This window comes from Mauremys mutica, chromosome 4, assembly GCF_020497125.1.
Source record: "Mauremys mutica isolate MM-2020 ecotype Southern chromosome 4, ASM2049712v1, whole genome shotgun sequence".
In the NCBI taxonomy this organism is placed as follows: domain Eukaryota; kingdom Metazoa; phylum Chordata; order Testudines; family Geoemydidae; genus Mauremys; species Mauremys mutica.
This window is the reverse complement of record NC_059075.1, coordinates 97,754,259-97,769,773: the sequence shown is the minus strand read 5'-3', so window position 1 is coordinate 97,769,773 and position 15,515 is coordinate 97,754,259. Positions and strand designations below refer to the sequence as shown.

General features: G+C 45.9%; 1 protein-coding gene and 1 long non-coding RNA gene across 8 annotated transcripts in view; one reads left to right on the top strand and one right to left on the bottom strand.

Annotated features, from left to right (window-relative positions):
- Positions 1-1,192: 1,192 nt before the first annotated feature.
- The window catches only part of LOC123369509, a 34,497-nt gene continuing 20,174 nt past the window's right edge, over positions 1,193-15,515 (bottom strand). Inside the window, exons 3-4 of one of the 3 annotated variants that reach the window (XR_006579065.1) lie at positions 4,616-4,817; positions 1,193-1,285 (exon numbers count right to left, since the gene is read on the bottom strand). This is a non-coding gene — a long non-coding RNA (uncharacterized LOC123369509). Of the gene's footprint in view, positions 1,286-4,615; positions 4,818-14,685; positions 14,932-15,515 lie in introns of those variants that run through there. The other 2 variants (XR_006579066.1, XR_006579067.1) reach the window with 2 other exon arrangements.
- The window catches only part of AMPD3 (adenosine monophosphate deaminase 3), a 51,132-nt gene continuing 39,550 nt past the window's right edge, over positions 3,934-15,515 (top strand). For 2 of the 5 annotated variants that reach the window (XM_045015166.1, XM_045015164.1), the window contains exons 1-2: positions 4,440-4,572; positions 14,682-14,907. In XM_045015166.1, the coding sequence (XP_044871101.1) occupies positions 4,551-4,572; positions 14,682-14,907 (248 nt within the window). In that variant the 5' untranslated portion in view covers positions 4,440-4,550. Of the gene's footprint in view, positions 4,072-4,439; positions 4,573-14,681; positions 14,908-15,515 lie in introns of those variants that run through there. The other 3 variants (XM_045015169.1, XM_045015168.1, XM_045015165.1) reach the window with 3 other exon arrangements.

Here is a 15,515-nt window from a genome sequence, read left to right as displayed (position 1 = left end):
TCATTTTGAATTCTAATGCTGTCCTCCACAATGCTTGCAACCATGGGCGGTGGGCATAATAGGCCAGGGGAGGCTAAGCCTCCCCTAAGGAAAGCCTTGGCCCCGCCCATGCTCCACCCTCTCCCCCAAGCCAGCAGGAGCTCATTTTTAGCTGGAAGTCAGCAGCCTGGAATTGGGGCTGATGCGGGGGCTGGCAGGTGACCTGGTTCTGGGGATGGCCGGTGCTGGGGGTGGCAGCTGACCTGGCACTGGGACCGGCTGGCAGCCTGGGGCTGGTGGCCTGCGGCTGGTGGTGAGGTCAGGCAGTGGCCTGGGATAGTTCCCGGGGTGCCTCTGGCCTCGGGTGGAAGGGGCAGGGCTGCATGGCTAGCCTCCCCGAAGAGGAAGCTCACACCCTGCCCATGCTTGCAACCCCTGCTCAGCTGAGCAGGAATAGGTGGGACCTATAAAGCCCAGGAGCTGACAACAGACAGGGCTGTTGGGGAAAGAGCAGTCATGCACTGGGAGGAGGGAGTTGGTTTGGAGTTGGTACTCCCAGGGATGGGGGGAGGGGGAGAGACCAGGAAGATTAGGAAGCAGTCTGGGCTGAGAGAGTAGAGCCCAGAACTGCTGAGCTGAGAGACCCTGGACTGGAACCCAGAGAAGAGGGTGGGCCCGGGTTCCCCTACTAGTCACTGGGGAAGTGGCACCATCATGGCAGTACAGGAGAAGATTGTCTGGGACTGTTTGCATAGAAAGACTTTGGGTAACCCCATAAGGGCGAAAGATGGATGGTGACTCGGTTGGAGGGCCAAGTCATGAAGAGGGTCTGCAGGGTGAGAGGATGATAGGTGAGGCACCGCCTGAAGAGGGCACAGCAATTGACAGAGCTAATCCCCAGGACAGCCAGCAGGATGTGCCACTGTCGTGAGTGGGCCCCATGACAGTATCTCATACAAAGTAGAGCAGCTTCAACAGGAGAGACTGAGAGAGACCCATCTCAGAATACCTTATAGCCCACTATTTAGAGTACTCAGAGGGGAGATCTGGTTTCAACTCTCTGCTCTAAATCAGGGAGGGGGTGATTTGAACCTGGGCCTCTTACATCCTAGGTGAGTACTCTAACCCTTCCACAACCTTCCTCCCAAACAAAACAAAACCAGTCAGGGCAGGAGCAGCTAAAATCCCAGCTTCCTAGCTAGTTTACTTACTTACATGCATGTCAATCAGTTACTCTGTCTTTTGGCTCCATTCTTGAAAGAGACAAAACATAAGCCTCCCCTTTTAATGCATGTACATACTGCACCTGCAGAGAAAACCAAGACCAGATTTCACTCTTGTGTTTTACATCATCGCAAACCCTCCATGGAATAATTTCCTTTCTTTGTAATTCACTACAACTCTCATCTATATTAATATGTCCTAAAAAAATAAAAAAATCTGCTGAATTTCATCTCTCTTCTAGTAGAGAGAATATAATGAATAATTTAACATTTATAAATATAATTCAATAACATTTTACATTTAGTACCAATCTCCCCTCCCAGCTTTTCAAAAACTATTCTTATCTATCACTTCTATTTCTAATAGAGTCATAGAGTATGACTAACTTCAACAGTTAAATATAAAGATTACAACACTGATTAAAGACAAAGGTAAAAAAAGTATATAACATCATGCCTTTGGATACCATGAATGGGTCCATTACAAATATGGAGACATTTTGTTATCTGATCCATTAGTTTGTTTTGCCCTACAGTAAAGTACAAATCAATAGTATGAATGTACTTTAAAAATATAAACCCATTAACTTCAAGGCACTTTAGGAGCTAAAGCAATATGTTCATAATTGAAAAAATCTCCAGTAAAAATGAGAAACTATTTCCTGATTTTGGTTAATGTGTGTTCCAGCTTAATCATCTCCTAGGTGAAAGCTATTGTCTCAAAGGATTGGTATTAACACAAAATTCAGTGTGAGGAGATTGTGTATGTAATTTGCATTCTTCAGTGGATGCGAACAAACATGTTGGCATGCAAACAAAACTACACAACTTACTAAATTTCTGTTTGTCACATATTAAAATGCTGAGCTGACGGAGTTCATATATCATGGAACTTCTGTGCCGGATTGTAGCTATACTAGTCATGTTTACTGTCACCAAGAGGTTAAATTCCAAATTAAGGGCTTGATCCTGCAAGTTATTATTCACACAAATATTCCTACTTCAGTCACGATAGATATATACAAAGTTATGGATGATATGAAGAGGTAATTTGGGTGCTGTTGTATAGTATGTGAACAAGAGGATAGTCAATTAAATTGAAAAATCAACAGAAATGCATTTTTACACAATGCAAAGTTAATTTGTGGGAGTAGTTACCAAAAGATATCATTAAGGCCAGGAACTTAGTAGGTTTAAAAAAGGATTAAAACATTTATATTTATTTAATAATGAGAATACCTACAGTTACATTAGATAGATTAAAACTTTTTTAAAAGAAAGGATAAACTCTCATGTGTTAGGGCATAAACCAACCACTAACTGACAGAATTGGCAAAAAACTTCCCCTATGGGCAGTGTAATAAATGTGTAACACACAGGTGTGCTGCTAAAAGGCTGAACTTTATGGCCTGATATCAGTCATCTAACTAGGGTCTGCATACAAAGTTTGATACCCCTGACACTTTGCAGGCTCTGGAGTGGGGCTGGGGATGAGGAATTTGGGGTGCAGGAGGGGGATCTGGGTTTGGGGGGCTCAGGGTTGGGGCAGGGGGTTGGGGTGTGGGGGGGATCAGGGCTCTGGGCTGGGTGTGCAGGCTCTGGGGTGCAGGAGGGGGCTTTGGGTTGGTGGGTTTAGGGACTCAGGACTGGGGTAGGGGATTGGGATTCGGGCTACCTGCGGCAGCTCCTGGTCAGTGGCACAGTGGGAGTGCAAAGGCAGTATGCCTGCCTGTCCTGGCACCGCAGACCGTGCTGTGCCCCAGAAGCGGCCAGCAACAGGTCTGGCTCCTAGACGGAGGTGTGCAGATGGCTCCTCGTGGTTCTCACCCGCAGGCACCGCCCCCCAGCTCCCATTGAGCGTGGAGCTGGTGCTTGGGGTGGGGGCAGCCCTATGGCCCCCCCGCCTAGGAGCCGGACCTGCTGCTGGCTGCTTCCGGGGTGCAGCGTGGTGTCAGAACAGGTAGGGACAAGCCAGCACCGCTGACGGGACTTTTAACAGCCCGGTCAGTCTGACCAAAGCCACCGTGAGCCAGTGCTTGACATGCCGTGACCTGCAGTTTGAAAAGTCTAGAGACTTTAGGGCTGATCCAGAGGCCACTGATGTCCAAGAGAATCTTTCCATTGACCTCGGAAGGCTTTGGATCAGGTCCTACATTTTCCTCTTCTTTAAAGTATCAGAGGGGTAGCCGTGTTAGTCAGGATCTGTAAAAACAGCAAAGAGTCCTATGGCACCTTATAGACTAACAGACGTATTGGAGCATGAGCTTTCGTGGGTGAATACCCACTTCGTCGGATGCATGGCACCCACGAAAGCTCATGCTCCAATACGTCTGTTAGTCTATAAGGTGCCACAGGACTCTCTGCTGCTCTTCTTTAAAGTGCTCTTGAAATGTGTTTGACACAGGTGATTTGAGATGGCAGCATTTCCTGGTGGATTGGGCTGGGAACATCCCCTTGGGAGCTCCTCCACCCCCGCCGGCAGCCAGAAGGCTCAGGGCTGAAGCACCAGGACCAGGAGATGGCAAACTCCCCCGCGAGCTTGGGAGGTGGAATTTGACAAGAAGAGACCCTTGTCCTGAAGCCTCGGTAGGGAACCAGCGCGCACTGACTGCCCTGAACGGGTCCATTCAAGCCCTGGCTCCCCCGCCACAGCCGCTGCCACTGCCTGTGGGCGACTCCCCCAGCGCTCCGCGGCACTGCGGTGTGTTTCCACCAGGGGCACTTGAGGAGGAAACCGCCTCCCCGAGCCTTCGCCTTGTAAGAAGTTCCCTGCAGTGCACAGTCACTCCGGCTGCCCCGCCTGCAGCTGCTGCGCCTACAGGACAAGCCTAGCGCCGGGAGGAGAGACCGGCTCCCCCAGCCGCCTCAGGTAGGGAGCGGGGCAGCTGGGGACTCCACCCGCGGCCGGTCCCTACACGCGGGCCGCTGGTGGCTCGGGGAGAGGCGGGAACCCCGCGCACCCCGCCTCGGCCTTTGCAGCCGGGCTCCCCGGCCGGGCGCTGCTTCCGCTCTGCGGCGCGGGGACAAGGTCGGGGCCGGGCCCCGGCACAGCGGCTCCCGCAGCCGGCCGGCGTCACGCGCGGAGCCCAGCTGACCCGCTGCAAGAAGCCGGTGGCGGCGGCGGCGGCGGGGCTGGCGGGCTGCCCGCGGGGCGGGGCGGGACATGCCGGGGCCGCCTGGCTGCTGAATAGAACACCCCGCCCCTCGGCGGGATACTGCTGCGGCCGGCGCCCCTGGGAGAGTCCCCGGCCGGCCAAGGGGCTGAGCGAGCCCCAGTGCTGCCCGCTCCTCGGCGCTGCCGGCTTCTTCCCAAGCCAGCGCCGCCTGCGTCCTGGCGCTGCCTCCAGCATGGCTTCCCCTGGGGCACTAGGTGAGTCCTCCTTCCCCAGGGGCTGGCACCGGGATCCGCTCACCTTGGGGCCGCTGCGCTGCAGCGGGCAGAGCAAATTGCAACACTCTAGCCTGAGCCTCCCCCGCCCGCTCGCTCGCTGGCTCCTGGCTGTCGTCGTCCGGCAGAAAGCGGCGGCATGGTCCTGGTTCAAGTCTCCTCCCTCAGAGCTGGCCAGGGCCAGATTTCCCACTCGCAGCCCCTCAGCCCTATGCTCCTGGCGGTCCCTGCGTGGAGGAGCAGAACAGGATGCCTCATGGGGGCTGGTGCAGCTCTGAGTTTATAGTAGGTTTATAGAATATTGACGCCCTCTGAGTCAATGGCCTCGCAGCTTTCCAGACCACTGTACCCCTTTCAGGAGTCTGATTTGCCTTCCCTACCCCCAAGTTTCACCTCACTTAACTACTAGCTTACAAAAATCAGATATAAAAATAAGTCAACACCATAGTTGTGAAAAATTGCTTCCTTTCTCGTTTTTACCAGGTAACTAAAATAAATCAATTAGATTATAAATATTGTACATACATTTCAGTGTATAGTAAATAGAGCAATGTAAACAAGTCATGTGTATGAACTTTGCTTTGTACTGACTATGCTAGTACTTTTTATGTAGCCTGTTGTAAAACTAGGCAAATATTTAGATAAGTTGATGTAGCTCCTGGTTGAGAACCACTGCTTTAAACTTCCTGATCAATCATTGTCTTTTAAGTAATCATCCTGTCAGGTGGTGTCCAGCACAGTCCTCTCTTACTTTACAAGTTTAAGAGAAATAACACTCCCACACAAGTTAAATAAGACAACTACAGTAACTGTGGGATAGCAGGGTGGGGGGGAAAGGGTCAGGAAAGGACAGAGGGTTTTCTGAATACTGCATACTATTCAGCCTCTCCTCCCAGAGTGGATAAATGTTTCATCATTCCCTCTTCCCCAAATCACAATAGGAGTGAGTCATTTTCATTTGGGGAAATTGAATCCCCCACCTAGCAAATTTTATTTTAAAGGAATACAGTAAATATTGAAATGCATCAATTTACCAACTCAGCCCAAGGAGATTAGAAATCGCATAGTGAGTGAAGAGTCATTTTGCTATTTTTATGTTTACTAAGTTTTCTTCAGTGATGTGAACTGACATTAATGTAAACAAAACACAGCCTATGTGGAAGACAAGAGATTCCTGCACCTCTCATTTGCCTGAAAAGGGAGTGCAGGAACAAGTGCTGTCCTAAGAAAAATAGTTGGGTGTCAGTGGAGAATAGGGGTTTATATATACATAGATAAAATGAAGTGAAAAGTTGACATTTGGTGTAATGACTTAAAATTCACTTTGTTAATCAGAATGGGCTAAGTACTGAAGTCTATCATGCAAGAGGTTTCCTACTGTACTTCAGTTTAACAGTTATGTAAATAAGGCCATTTTTACACTAGGAAAGCGATCAGTCACTGACAATGATTGTTCAGTAGTGGATCCTTCTCTAGGCCTACTCAGCCAATGATGAAAACAGTTTAACTGCTGCTATAGATGGGACAAAACCATTTTTCAGCTCCATGTTCCACTAGGACTAGCAGAGGCAGTTTTAGAGCAAAACAGGGTGCCCCAGGGCCAGGCAGCTGTGGGGGCAGAAGCTTGGTCCTGCCAGCTTCCTGGGGCTCCTGCTGTGGTCTCCACACCCACTGGCAGCCAAGCTCCCCCTCCCTCACCTCCTCCCCCAAGTGTGCCATGTTCTCACCCCTACCCCTCCGTCCCAGTGCTTCCCCTGCCGCCAAACAGCTGTTTGCCAACACTCAGGTCACTCCGGGAGGAAGGGGGAGGAGCGGGGGCTGCAGCTCTGAGCCCCCTGCCCCAGCTCTGAGCCCCCTCCCACACACTAAGTCCTGGCCAGACCCTGCACCCCAATTTTTTTTTAAATAAAGCCTCTTATCCAAAGCACTTTACAATAGTTAGCCAATGGTACAAACAATATCTGGAAAGATCATTAAGTGGTCCACCGAGCCCCTCAGCAATTTTTCAAGTGGTCTGTGGAAAAATAAGTTACCTCACTTTTTCATTTTATTTCCTATTAATTACAAGACGACGAAGGAAAAAAAAAGAATGACAAACAGTGGTGAGGGGAGATAAGAGAGAATGATCTTTTTCTTGGCTAGGTCCCAAGGAGGGGCCCCCAAAATGAAGCTGAGCACAGGGCCTCACTAACTCTAAATCTGCCACTGAGGACTAGTCATACTATCTTTAATGGAGCTGATTTGGTCCTACGTTCACTAGCTGTGAACTGTTTCCATCACCACCTGAGGCAGCCTAGGAAGTCCTTGTTACTGACAGCTATTGTCAGCAGCTATATCTGGGTCTAACTATTATTAGAGACACAAGGGGTGAGATAATATCTTTTATTGGACCAACTTCTGAAGTTTGTCTCACAAACAGAAGTTGGTCCAATAAAAGATATTACCTCACCTGCCTTGTCTTTCTACTATCCTGGGATTGTCACAGCTGCAACAATACTGCATGCTACTGTTGCTGACAACAATGGCTACAGGAGGTCAATAGAAAGATTCCTATGACTTTAATTAGACTTGAGAGTGAGAAACTGAAATTAGAAGCTCAGTTTGGGTACATACTGCATTGTCACTGCATTACTAGGCCAACCATGTGTATAGAAGTTGTTCTATGATTATACTTGATTTTGTGAAAGTTTAATATTTGGTGTTACCATATTGCTGCTAAACAGAAAAGCTTAAGGGTAGATCTGAAGTCAATGGGAGTCTTTCCATTGACTTCACTGGACTTTGGATCAGATGCAAGATAAGAATAAAAATATCCAGTAAATCACCATTACTAACTGCTTTTTGGAACAGCTAGTCCTGGAACCCGCAAGGAGAGGGGCAATTCTTGATTTAGTACTAAATGGTGCACAAGATCTGGTCCAAGAGGTGAATATAGCTGAAACTCTCCGTAATAATGACCATAATGTATTTAAATTTAACATCCTTGTAGGGGGGGGAAATACCAAAGAAATCCACCACAGTAGCATTTAACTTCAAAAAGGGGAACTACACAAAAGTGAGGAGGCTAGTTAAACTGAAATTGATATACCTGTGTGATAAATTAAGGTGGGGAGTAGCTTCTTTTGATGGACACCCAGCCAGCCAGTTAGCTGTAAAATCCCTCTTGGTAGCTGTTCTTTACTTGCTTTACCTGTAAAGGGTTAAAAAGTCCCCCAGGTAAAGAAAAAAAAGTGGGCACCTGACCAAAAGAGCCAATGGGAAGGTAGAACTTTTTAAAATTGTGAAAGAAACTTTCCCTTTGTCTGTTGTTCTTTGGGCGGGAGGAACAGAGCAGCCAAGCCAAGTGTGATTATAAGTCATCAGATCATGTCTAGAACTACTTATCTGAACTCCAAATGTATAAGATGATCAGAATGTTTAGCTAGACATGATTAGGGTTATTTCTGATTGGCTTGTGGGGAGGGATAGCTCAGTGGTTTGAGCATTGGCCTGCTAACCCCAAGGTTGTGAGCTCAGTCCTTGAGGGGGCCAATTACGGATCTGGGACAAAAATCTGCCTGGGAATTGGTCCTGCTTTGAGCAGAGGGTTGGACTAGAAGACCTCCTGAGGTCCCTTCCAACCCTGATATTCTATGATTCCACTCCTCTGTGCTAACCCCAGATGCTTTTGTTTGCTTGTAACCTTTAAGCTGAAACCCCAAGAAAGCTATTTTGGGTGCTTGAGTTTTGGAATTGCTCTTTTAAAATCTAGCAAAAGCTCAAGTTCCAGATGCATTTTCTTTCTCTGGGTTTTTAATAAAATTTACCTTTTTTAAGAACAGGATCGGATTTTTGGTGTCCTAAGAGGTTTGTGCATGTTGTTTGATTGGCTGGTAGCCACAGCTAATCTCCTTTGTTTCCTTTCCCTGCTCTTTCCTGCAGGGAGGGTGAAAGGGGCTTGAGGGCACCCCACAAGGAGGCATTCCCAAGTGCTCCTTCCTGGATGCAAAGAGGGTTTTGTTGCATTTGGATGGTGGCAGAGTTTACCAAGCCAAGATCAGAGAAAAGCTGTAACCTTGAGAGTTTAATACAAGCCTGGAGTGGCAAACATTAATTTAAAAAATCCTTGAGGGCTCCACTTCTGCACTTGGAGTGACAGAGTTGAGATTCAGCCTTGACAACCTTTTATAATGGTATTTTTTAAGAGGCGTAAACTACATGTATACCCCAAATGCCCCTCTCCCCCAGAGAAAAAAAAAATCAATCGGACCACCAAAAAAATGCCACCATGGTTACCCAGAGTAAAAGAGGCAGTTAGAGACAAAAAGTCAGCCTTTAGAAACTGGAAGTCAAATCCAGCTGAGGAAAATCAAAAGGAGCACAAACTCTGTCAAGTCAAATGTAAAAGTTTCAGAAGGCAGGCCAAGACAAAAACTAACAGCAATATTTTTTTAAAGTACATCAGAAGAAGGAAGCCTGCCAAACAGTCAATGGAGCCACTGAACAATCCATGTGCTAAAAGAGCACTCAAGGAAGAGAAGGGCATTGTGGAGAAATTAAATGAATTCTTTGCATTAGGCTACACTTTAGAGGATGTGAGAGAGATTCCCAAACCTGAGCCATTCTTTTTAGGTGACAGATCTGAGGAACTGTCCCAGAGTGAGGTGTCGGTAGAGGAGGTTCTGGAACAAACTGATCAATTAAAACACTAGTCACCAGAACCAGATTGTATTCACCCAAGAGTTCTGAAGGAACTTAAATATGAAATCGCGTAACTACAAATGTGGTAGGTGATCTGTCACTTAAATCAGCCTCTGTACCAGATGACTGGAGGATAGCTAAAGTAATGACGATTTTTTAAAAAAGGCTCCAGGGGCAGTCCTGGCAATTACAGGCCAGTAAGCCTAACTTCAGTACCAGGCAAATTGACTGAAATAGAATTATTGGATACATAGATGAATACAACATGTTGGGGAATAGTCAACACGAGTTTTATAAGGGAAATCATGCCTCACCAACCTGTTAGAATTCTCTGAGGGTGTCAGCAAGCATGTGGACAAGGGTGATCCTGTTGCTATAGTGTACAGTACTTAGATTTTCAGAAAGCCTTTGACAAGGTCCCTCTCCAAAGGCTCTTTAGCAAACAAAGCAGTCCTGAGATAAGAGGGAAGGTCCTCTCATGGATCAGTAACTACACCTCTACCTCGATATAACGCTGTCCTCAGGAGCCAAAAAATCTTACCGCATTATAGGTGAAACTGCGTTATATCGAACTTGCTTTGATCCACCGGAGTGCGCAGCCCCACCCACCTGGAGCACTGCTTTACCGCATTATATCCGAATTCGTGTTATATCAGGTCACGTTATATCGGGGTAGAGGTGTAGTTAAAAGATAGGAGACAAAAAGGTAGGAATAAATGGTCATTTCTCAAAGTGGAGAGAAGTAAATTGCAGGATCCCCAAGGATCTATACTGTGACCAGTGCTGTTCACTATATTCATGATCTGGGGAAAAGGGGAAACAGTGAGATGGCAAAGTTTGTAGACAATACAAAATTACTCAAGAGTTAAGTCCAAAGCCAACTGCAATAAGAGTTACAAGGGGATCTAACTAAACTGGAAAGAATCCTGTGGCACCTTATAGACTAACAGACGTTTTGCAGCATGAGCTTTCGTGGGTGAATACCCACTTCTTCGGATGCAAGATACTTAACTAAACTGGGTGACTGAACAATAAAATAGATGAAATTCAAAGTAATACACTCTGGAAAACATAATCCCAACTATATATACAGTATGATGAGGTCAAAATTATCTGTTATCACTCAAGAAAGATCTTGAGGTCATCATGAATAGTTCTCTGAAAGCATCTGCTCAATGTGCAGTGGCAGTCAAAAAAAGCTAATAGAATGTTAGGCACTATTAGGAAAGGACAGATAATGTCATAATGCCACTATATAAATCCATCTTGAATATTGTGTGCAATTCTGGTCATCACATCTCTAAAAAGATATATTAGAATTGGAAAAAGTTCAGAGAAAGGCAACAAAAACTATTGGGGTATGGAACAGCTTCCATATGAAGAGAGATTAAAAAGACTGGGATTGGTCAGCTTTTCTGAGCCACGCCATGTGCATGCCCAGCTTGGCAGGTGAAGCCCTCCCTGTGTCAAGGGGCACCAAGGCTAGGAAGAGGGCATGGCATCAGGGGAGAAGCTGAGTGAGCATAGCCTGTCATTGCTCATCCACCCAAAAGTCGGAGCCCACACAAATTTTCACTCTTAGCTATGCCACTGCTGCACAATCAGCCTGTGGAACTTGTTGCCAGCAGTAGCGTAGCTGTGGGGGAGTGGGGCAGTGGCTGCTCCCCCACTGAGCACAAGTGTCACCGTGTCAATTTCTTGGCGCCTTTTTAATTTTTTACTCACCTGGAGGGAACAGGGGGAGTGATTAAAAAAAAAAAGGCACCACCCGCTGTAGTGCTTTTACTCACCCGGTGGCACTCTGGGTCTTCGGCGGCATTTCAGTGGTGGGCCCTTCACTGCCGCCAAAGGCACCCGGAGCGAGTGACGGGCCCGCCGCTGAAGACCCGGAGCGCCGCTGGGTGAGTAAAAGCACTGCAGCAGGTGGCGCCTTTTTTTTTTTTTTGATCGCTCCCCGTTCCCTCCACCTGGCTACGCTACTGGTTGCCGGGGATGTTCTGAAGGCCAAAAGTGTAACTTGATTCCAAAAAGATTAGATACATTCATGGAGGATAGGTCCATCAGTGGCTAATAGCCAAGATAGGGACACAACCCCATGCTCTGGGTATCCCTAAACCTCTGACTGCTAGAAGCTGGGACTGGACGATAGGAAATGGATCACTAGATAAATTGCCCTGTTCTTTTCGTTTCCCCTGAAGCATCTGGCATCGACCACTGTTGGAAGACAGGATACTGGGCTAGATGGACCATTGGCAGGGCCGGCTCCAGACCCCAGCGTGCCAAGCGTGCGCTTGGGGCGGCGTCCCGCGGGAGGGCGGCAGGCGGCTCCGGTGGACCTCCCGCAGGCATGCCTGCGGACGGTCCGCTGGTCCCGCGGCTCCAGTGGACCTCCCGCAGACGTGCCTGCGGAGGGTCTGCTGGTCCCGTGGCTCCGGTGGAGCATCCACAGGCATGCCTGCGGGAGGTCCACCGCAGCCACGGGACCGGTGACCGCCAGAGTGCCCCCCGCGGCGTGGCGCCGTGCTTGGGGCAGCGGAAATCCTAGAGCTGCCTCTGACCACTGGTCTGACCCAGTATGGCCATTCTTATGTTCTTATTTATAAATTCACTATTTTCTCAACCTACATCAGCTTTTTAGACTAAAAGCAAAAGCAAATCTCAAAACAACGGTAGAAACAGGTGGCTGTTAATTAGAAGAATCTTTTAGATTGAGAAAAGAAGCTAACATATCAAAAGGATCACATATCAACATTTGAAGCCTAAAGCGTGCTTGCAGAAATATTGTAATCTGGGCATTGACAAATCATGCCAAGTTGTCATGACCCAGACTGGTTTTTAGCATAAGACAAACTTTTAAAATAAACACCATAGTAACTGAATATGTATTTTTAAAAAAAAATACAAAGAGGGGCCTGAAATGCAAAGGTCAGATCCAGACTTTCCAAAGGTTTGGTGGTATTTGGATCCAGTTTTTTGTTTCATGTTCACATCTATTTTTAAACCCAAATAAATAGAATGGAATCTGGCTTGAAATAGCACCTATCATACCCAAAAGTATTTAAAAATGCTTTACAGACTAATACTGCTGGGCAATAATTTGAATTGCTACCATATGTATCAAGTTCCAGGCTGGGGATAGTGTGTGTGGAGTCCAACTAACAAAACTGTAGAGTTGCAGAAGAAACTCTAAAAGATCATCATCTATAGTGGTGCAGCTATAATAAAACGGAAGTCTTTTTATGATGGAAAGATATTAAAATAAAAACATTAAATATAAAAACAGCTTTAAAAAAAGATTAAAAACCCAATAGAAACTACAGTCCATACCCTGCCTCCCTCTCACATGCAGAACAAAGGCAAGTTATGAGCTGTTAGAAAACTAATTAAAAACCTTTGCCAAGATAAACATAGCATTTCAACTTCCGCCACATAGCCACCTCCACTTCACAAGAGCTCCGTGACAAACAAAAGATAAAGAGATGCAAATATGACTGAATGTAAAACCAGTTTTCAACTTGCCTATGGTTATGGAATTGATTTAAAGATAATGGAGTAGAATGGGAGGCAGGAAGCAGGAAAGAACTCTGCTAGTATGGCTTCCCACTTTATTAATGTTCTATTCAGAATGAATACTTGTAACTTTCTTCATTGACTATATATTACACTACAAAAACTCACAGCTTGTGGAAATGCAGGGCATTTGTATAATTTCTAGCACCAAGTCTCAACAGGTTCACATGTACATGTGTCTTGGGAATGCCCAATAATATGAGAATTTTGGAAACATTGTGACAGACTGACACTCTAATATACTGAACAAACTTTATGGAATTCAGAAACTTAAAATCGGTAAGGTTAAACTTTACTGAATTAGGGTTAACACTTTTGGAGTACATTGTATAAAAAATTGCCATTGCATGTGTGTTATCGTGGCATTGTATATACCTTCTCTAGCAGGGTAGGGGACGCTAATGTACTACTTCTGTTATCGAGGTTCTGAAGCCACTCTCCTGGGTATTTTGGATAAATAGCCTGGGCTTTAAACAGACTCAGTATCTTTTTCCTGACCAAAAACCAGACAGGACCCTTGGTGCATGTGTAACACCAGCAGACCCCGGTTGTCAACGGGTGGGATTGAACCAGGGACCTCTGGAGCTTAGTGCATGAGACTCCACCGCATGAGCTAAAAGCCACATGGCTGTTAGCAAAGGCTGTAGAGCAGACTCATTTTATCTCGCTACGTGGTCTCGGTGCTACAAGATGGGACAGAGCACCACACCCTGGAGGTGTAAGACTTACACATGGAGGGCCCTAATTCTTAAGGGGGAAGGATTGGGCCTACTGAGGCCCCATAAAGCTGTTCTTGTTCTGAACTGAAGCTGTGATGAATTTGTAGTGACAAGAAAACCCATAGGGTGAGGTAGGACTGCTCCTGACAGAGCCCATATCGGAATTGGGTTGATGTCTGGGACGCTTATTAGCATGCATGTAGGTTATTTTACTGTTTAATAAGTTTTCTTTGTAGTGTTTTTACCTTAAAAATAAAATAGCTTTGCATAAAAAGAATGGTGTGGTCACTTATACCTGTTGACAATCTTTCTGCTATCAGTCTCTGAAATGAAAGCAAGCAGGTGTGCTTGGCAGCCTGTCTCAGTAGAGTCAGGGAACTGTGCAGCCTGGAAATACCCTGGTCAGAAGGGAGTGAGACACAGGTATCAGCCCAAGAAAAGCAATGGCTAGAGGTCTGGAAGCTTGAGAGTGGGTGCCCTTGTTGAACCACTGTGGGGAAATACAGATGCAGTTCCGCTGAACCGTGACACAAGGTTGTGAGTCACATTAAAAGATTAGTGCAAGTGAACATCCTTAATAATAATAATATTTGCCATCTCTATATCTTCACATAGAAGATGATAAATACAAGAGTATCCTTCAGCCCAAGCAGCATTACTCAGCAATGCAAATCTCATCTTACCCTGTACCATATGATCATCTGGCACAGAGAATGGGCTTTCATTCAGTCTCCTTCTCTTCAACCAGCCTTAAGGCAGTGGTGTTTTTGTGCCTAAATCAATTTGTACCTTAGAAGTATTACTTTCTGATGGAAGAAACAAAATTTATCCTTTGAGTTTAAAAAAAAAGTCAATTCACAAATTAAACTGAGCTCCAAAACAAATGTACTCAAAGGTTTCCCTTGATTCTTATGACAGATTGGTTGTTACCTTATATACTATAGACTACTGTTAAGCTAGTGTCCTGTAGTGTGCTTCATAGCTAGTGTGCAGTAAATTGTATGCATGCACACTTTCTCTCATTCTAAAAACTATTTTAGTTTCAGTAGAAATGCCATGAAAATAATTTTTATTCAAGTTTTAGTTACAATTCTGTGAACTGGCTTGTTTTTTTCTTATTAGCAGAAATGCCTAGGCAATTTCCAAAGCTGAACATTTCTGAGGTTGATGAGCAGGTACGGATTCTAGCAGAGAAGGTATTTGCTAAAGTTCTCCGAGAAGAAGACAGCAAAGATGCCTTGTCACTATTCACTGTGCCTGAAGACTGTCCTATTGGGCAGAAAGAGGCTAAAGAGAGGGAACTGGAGAAGGAGTTGGCAGAACAGCATTCTGTGGAGACAGCTAAGAGGTTTGTTCAGTAGTCATTGTTTTCCTGGAAAAATGTTTAAAGTGGGTTTTAGAATTACATACAGGAATACATCACAAATGGCATGATACTTGAACACAGAAGCTGTATGATTTAGAATGTGCTGCTTTATTGCACGTGTTCCTGGAAGTTGTAATACTGAATGCTTTGATATATACAAAGGGTCAAACTCTGGCAGCTGCTTTGCAACAAACACAGTGTCTTGAAAAGGCAAACATATGTTGCAAAGTTTTAGAATTTGCTTACATTCGGAATGTGATGAACACAATGCACATCACCACCTCACAGACATATTGCTATTGGACCAGATCCTGAGAGGTGCTCTTCACCTGCAGTACTTTTTAAAATAAATTAGTGGGAAATTACAGGTTCTTAGGACCTGCTTGTTCTGATGCATTAAGGATGGGAATAATCTGCCCCAGGATTGTTCAGAGAGACCATTTCAAGGTCAGGGAACATACACACATGAACAGGTGGCTTTCACACCCTTTGTAAAGCCCCTTTGTGGCTCCTGTTGCAGATGACCTGGGGAGTGTCCTCTAACAGAGTTATAGAAGGATCCTGAGTTGGTGAGGTCATTTCCTGACATG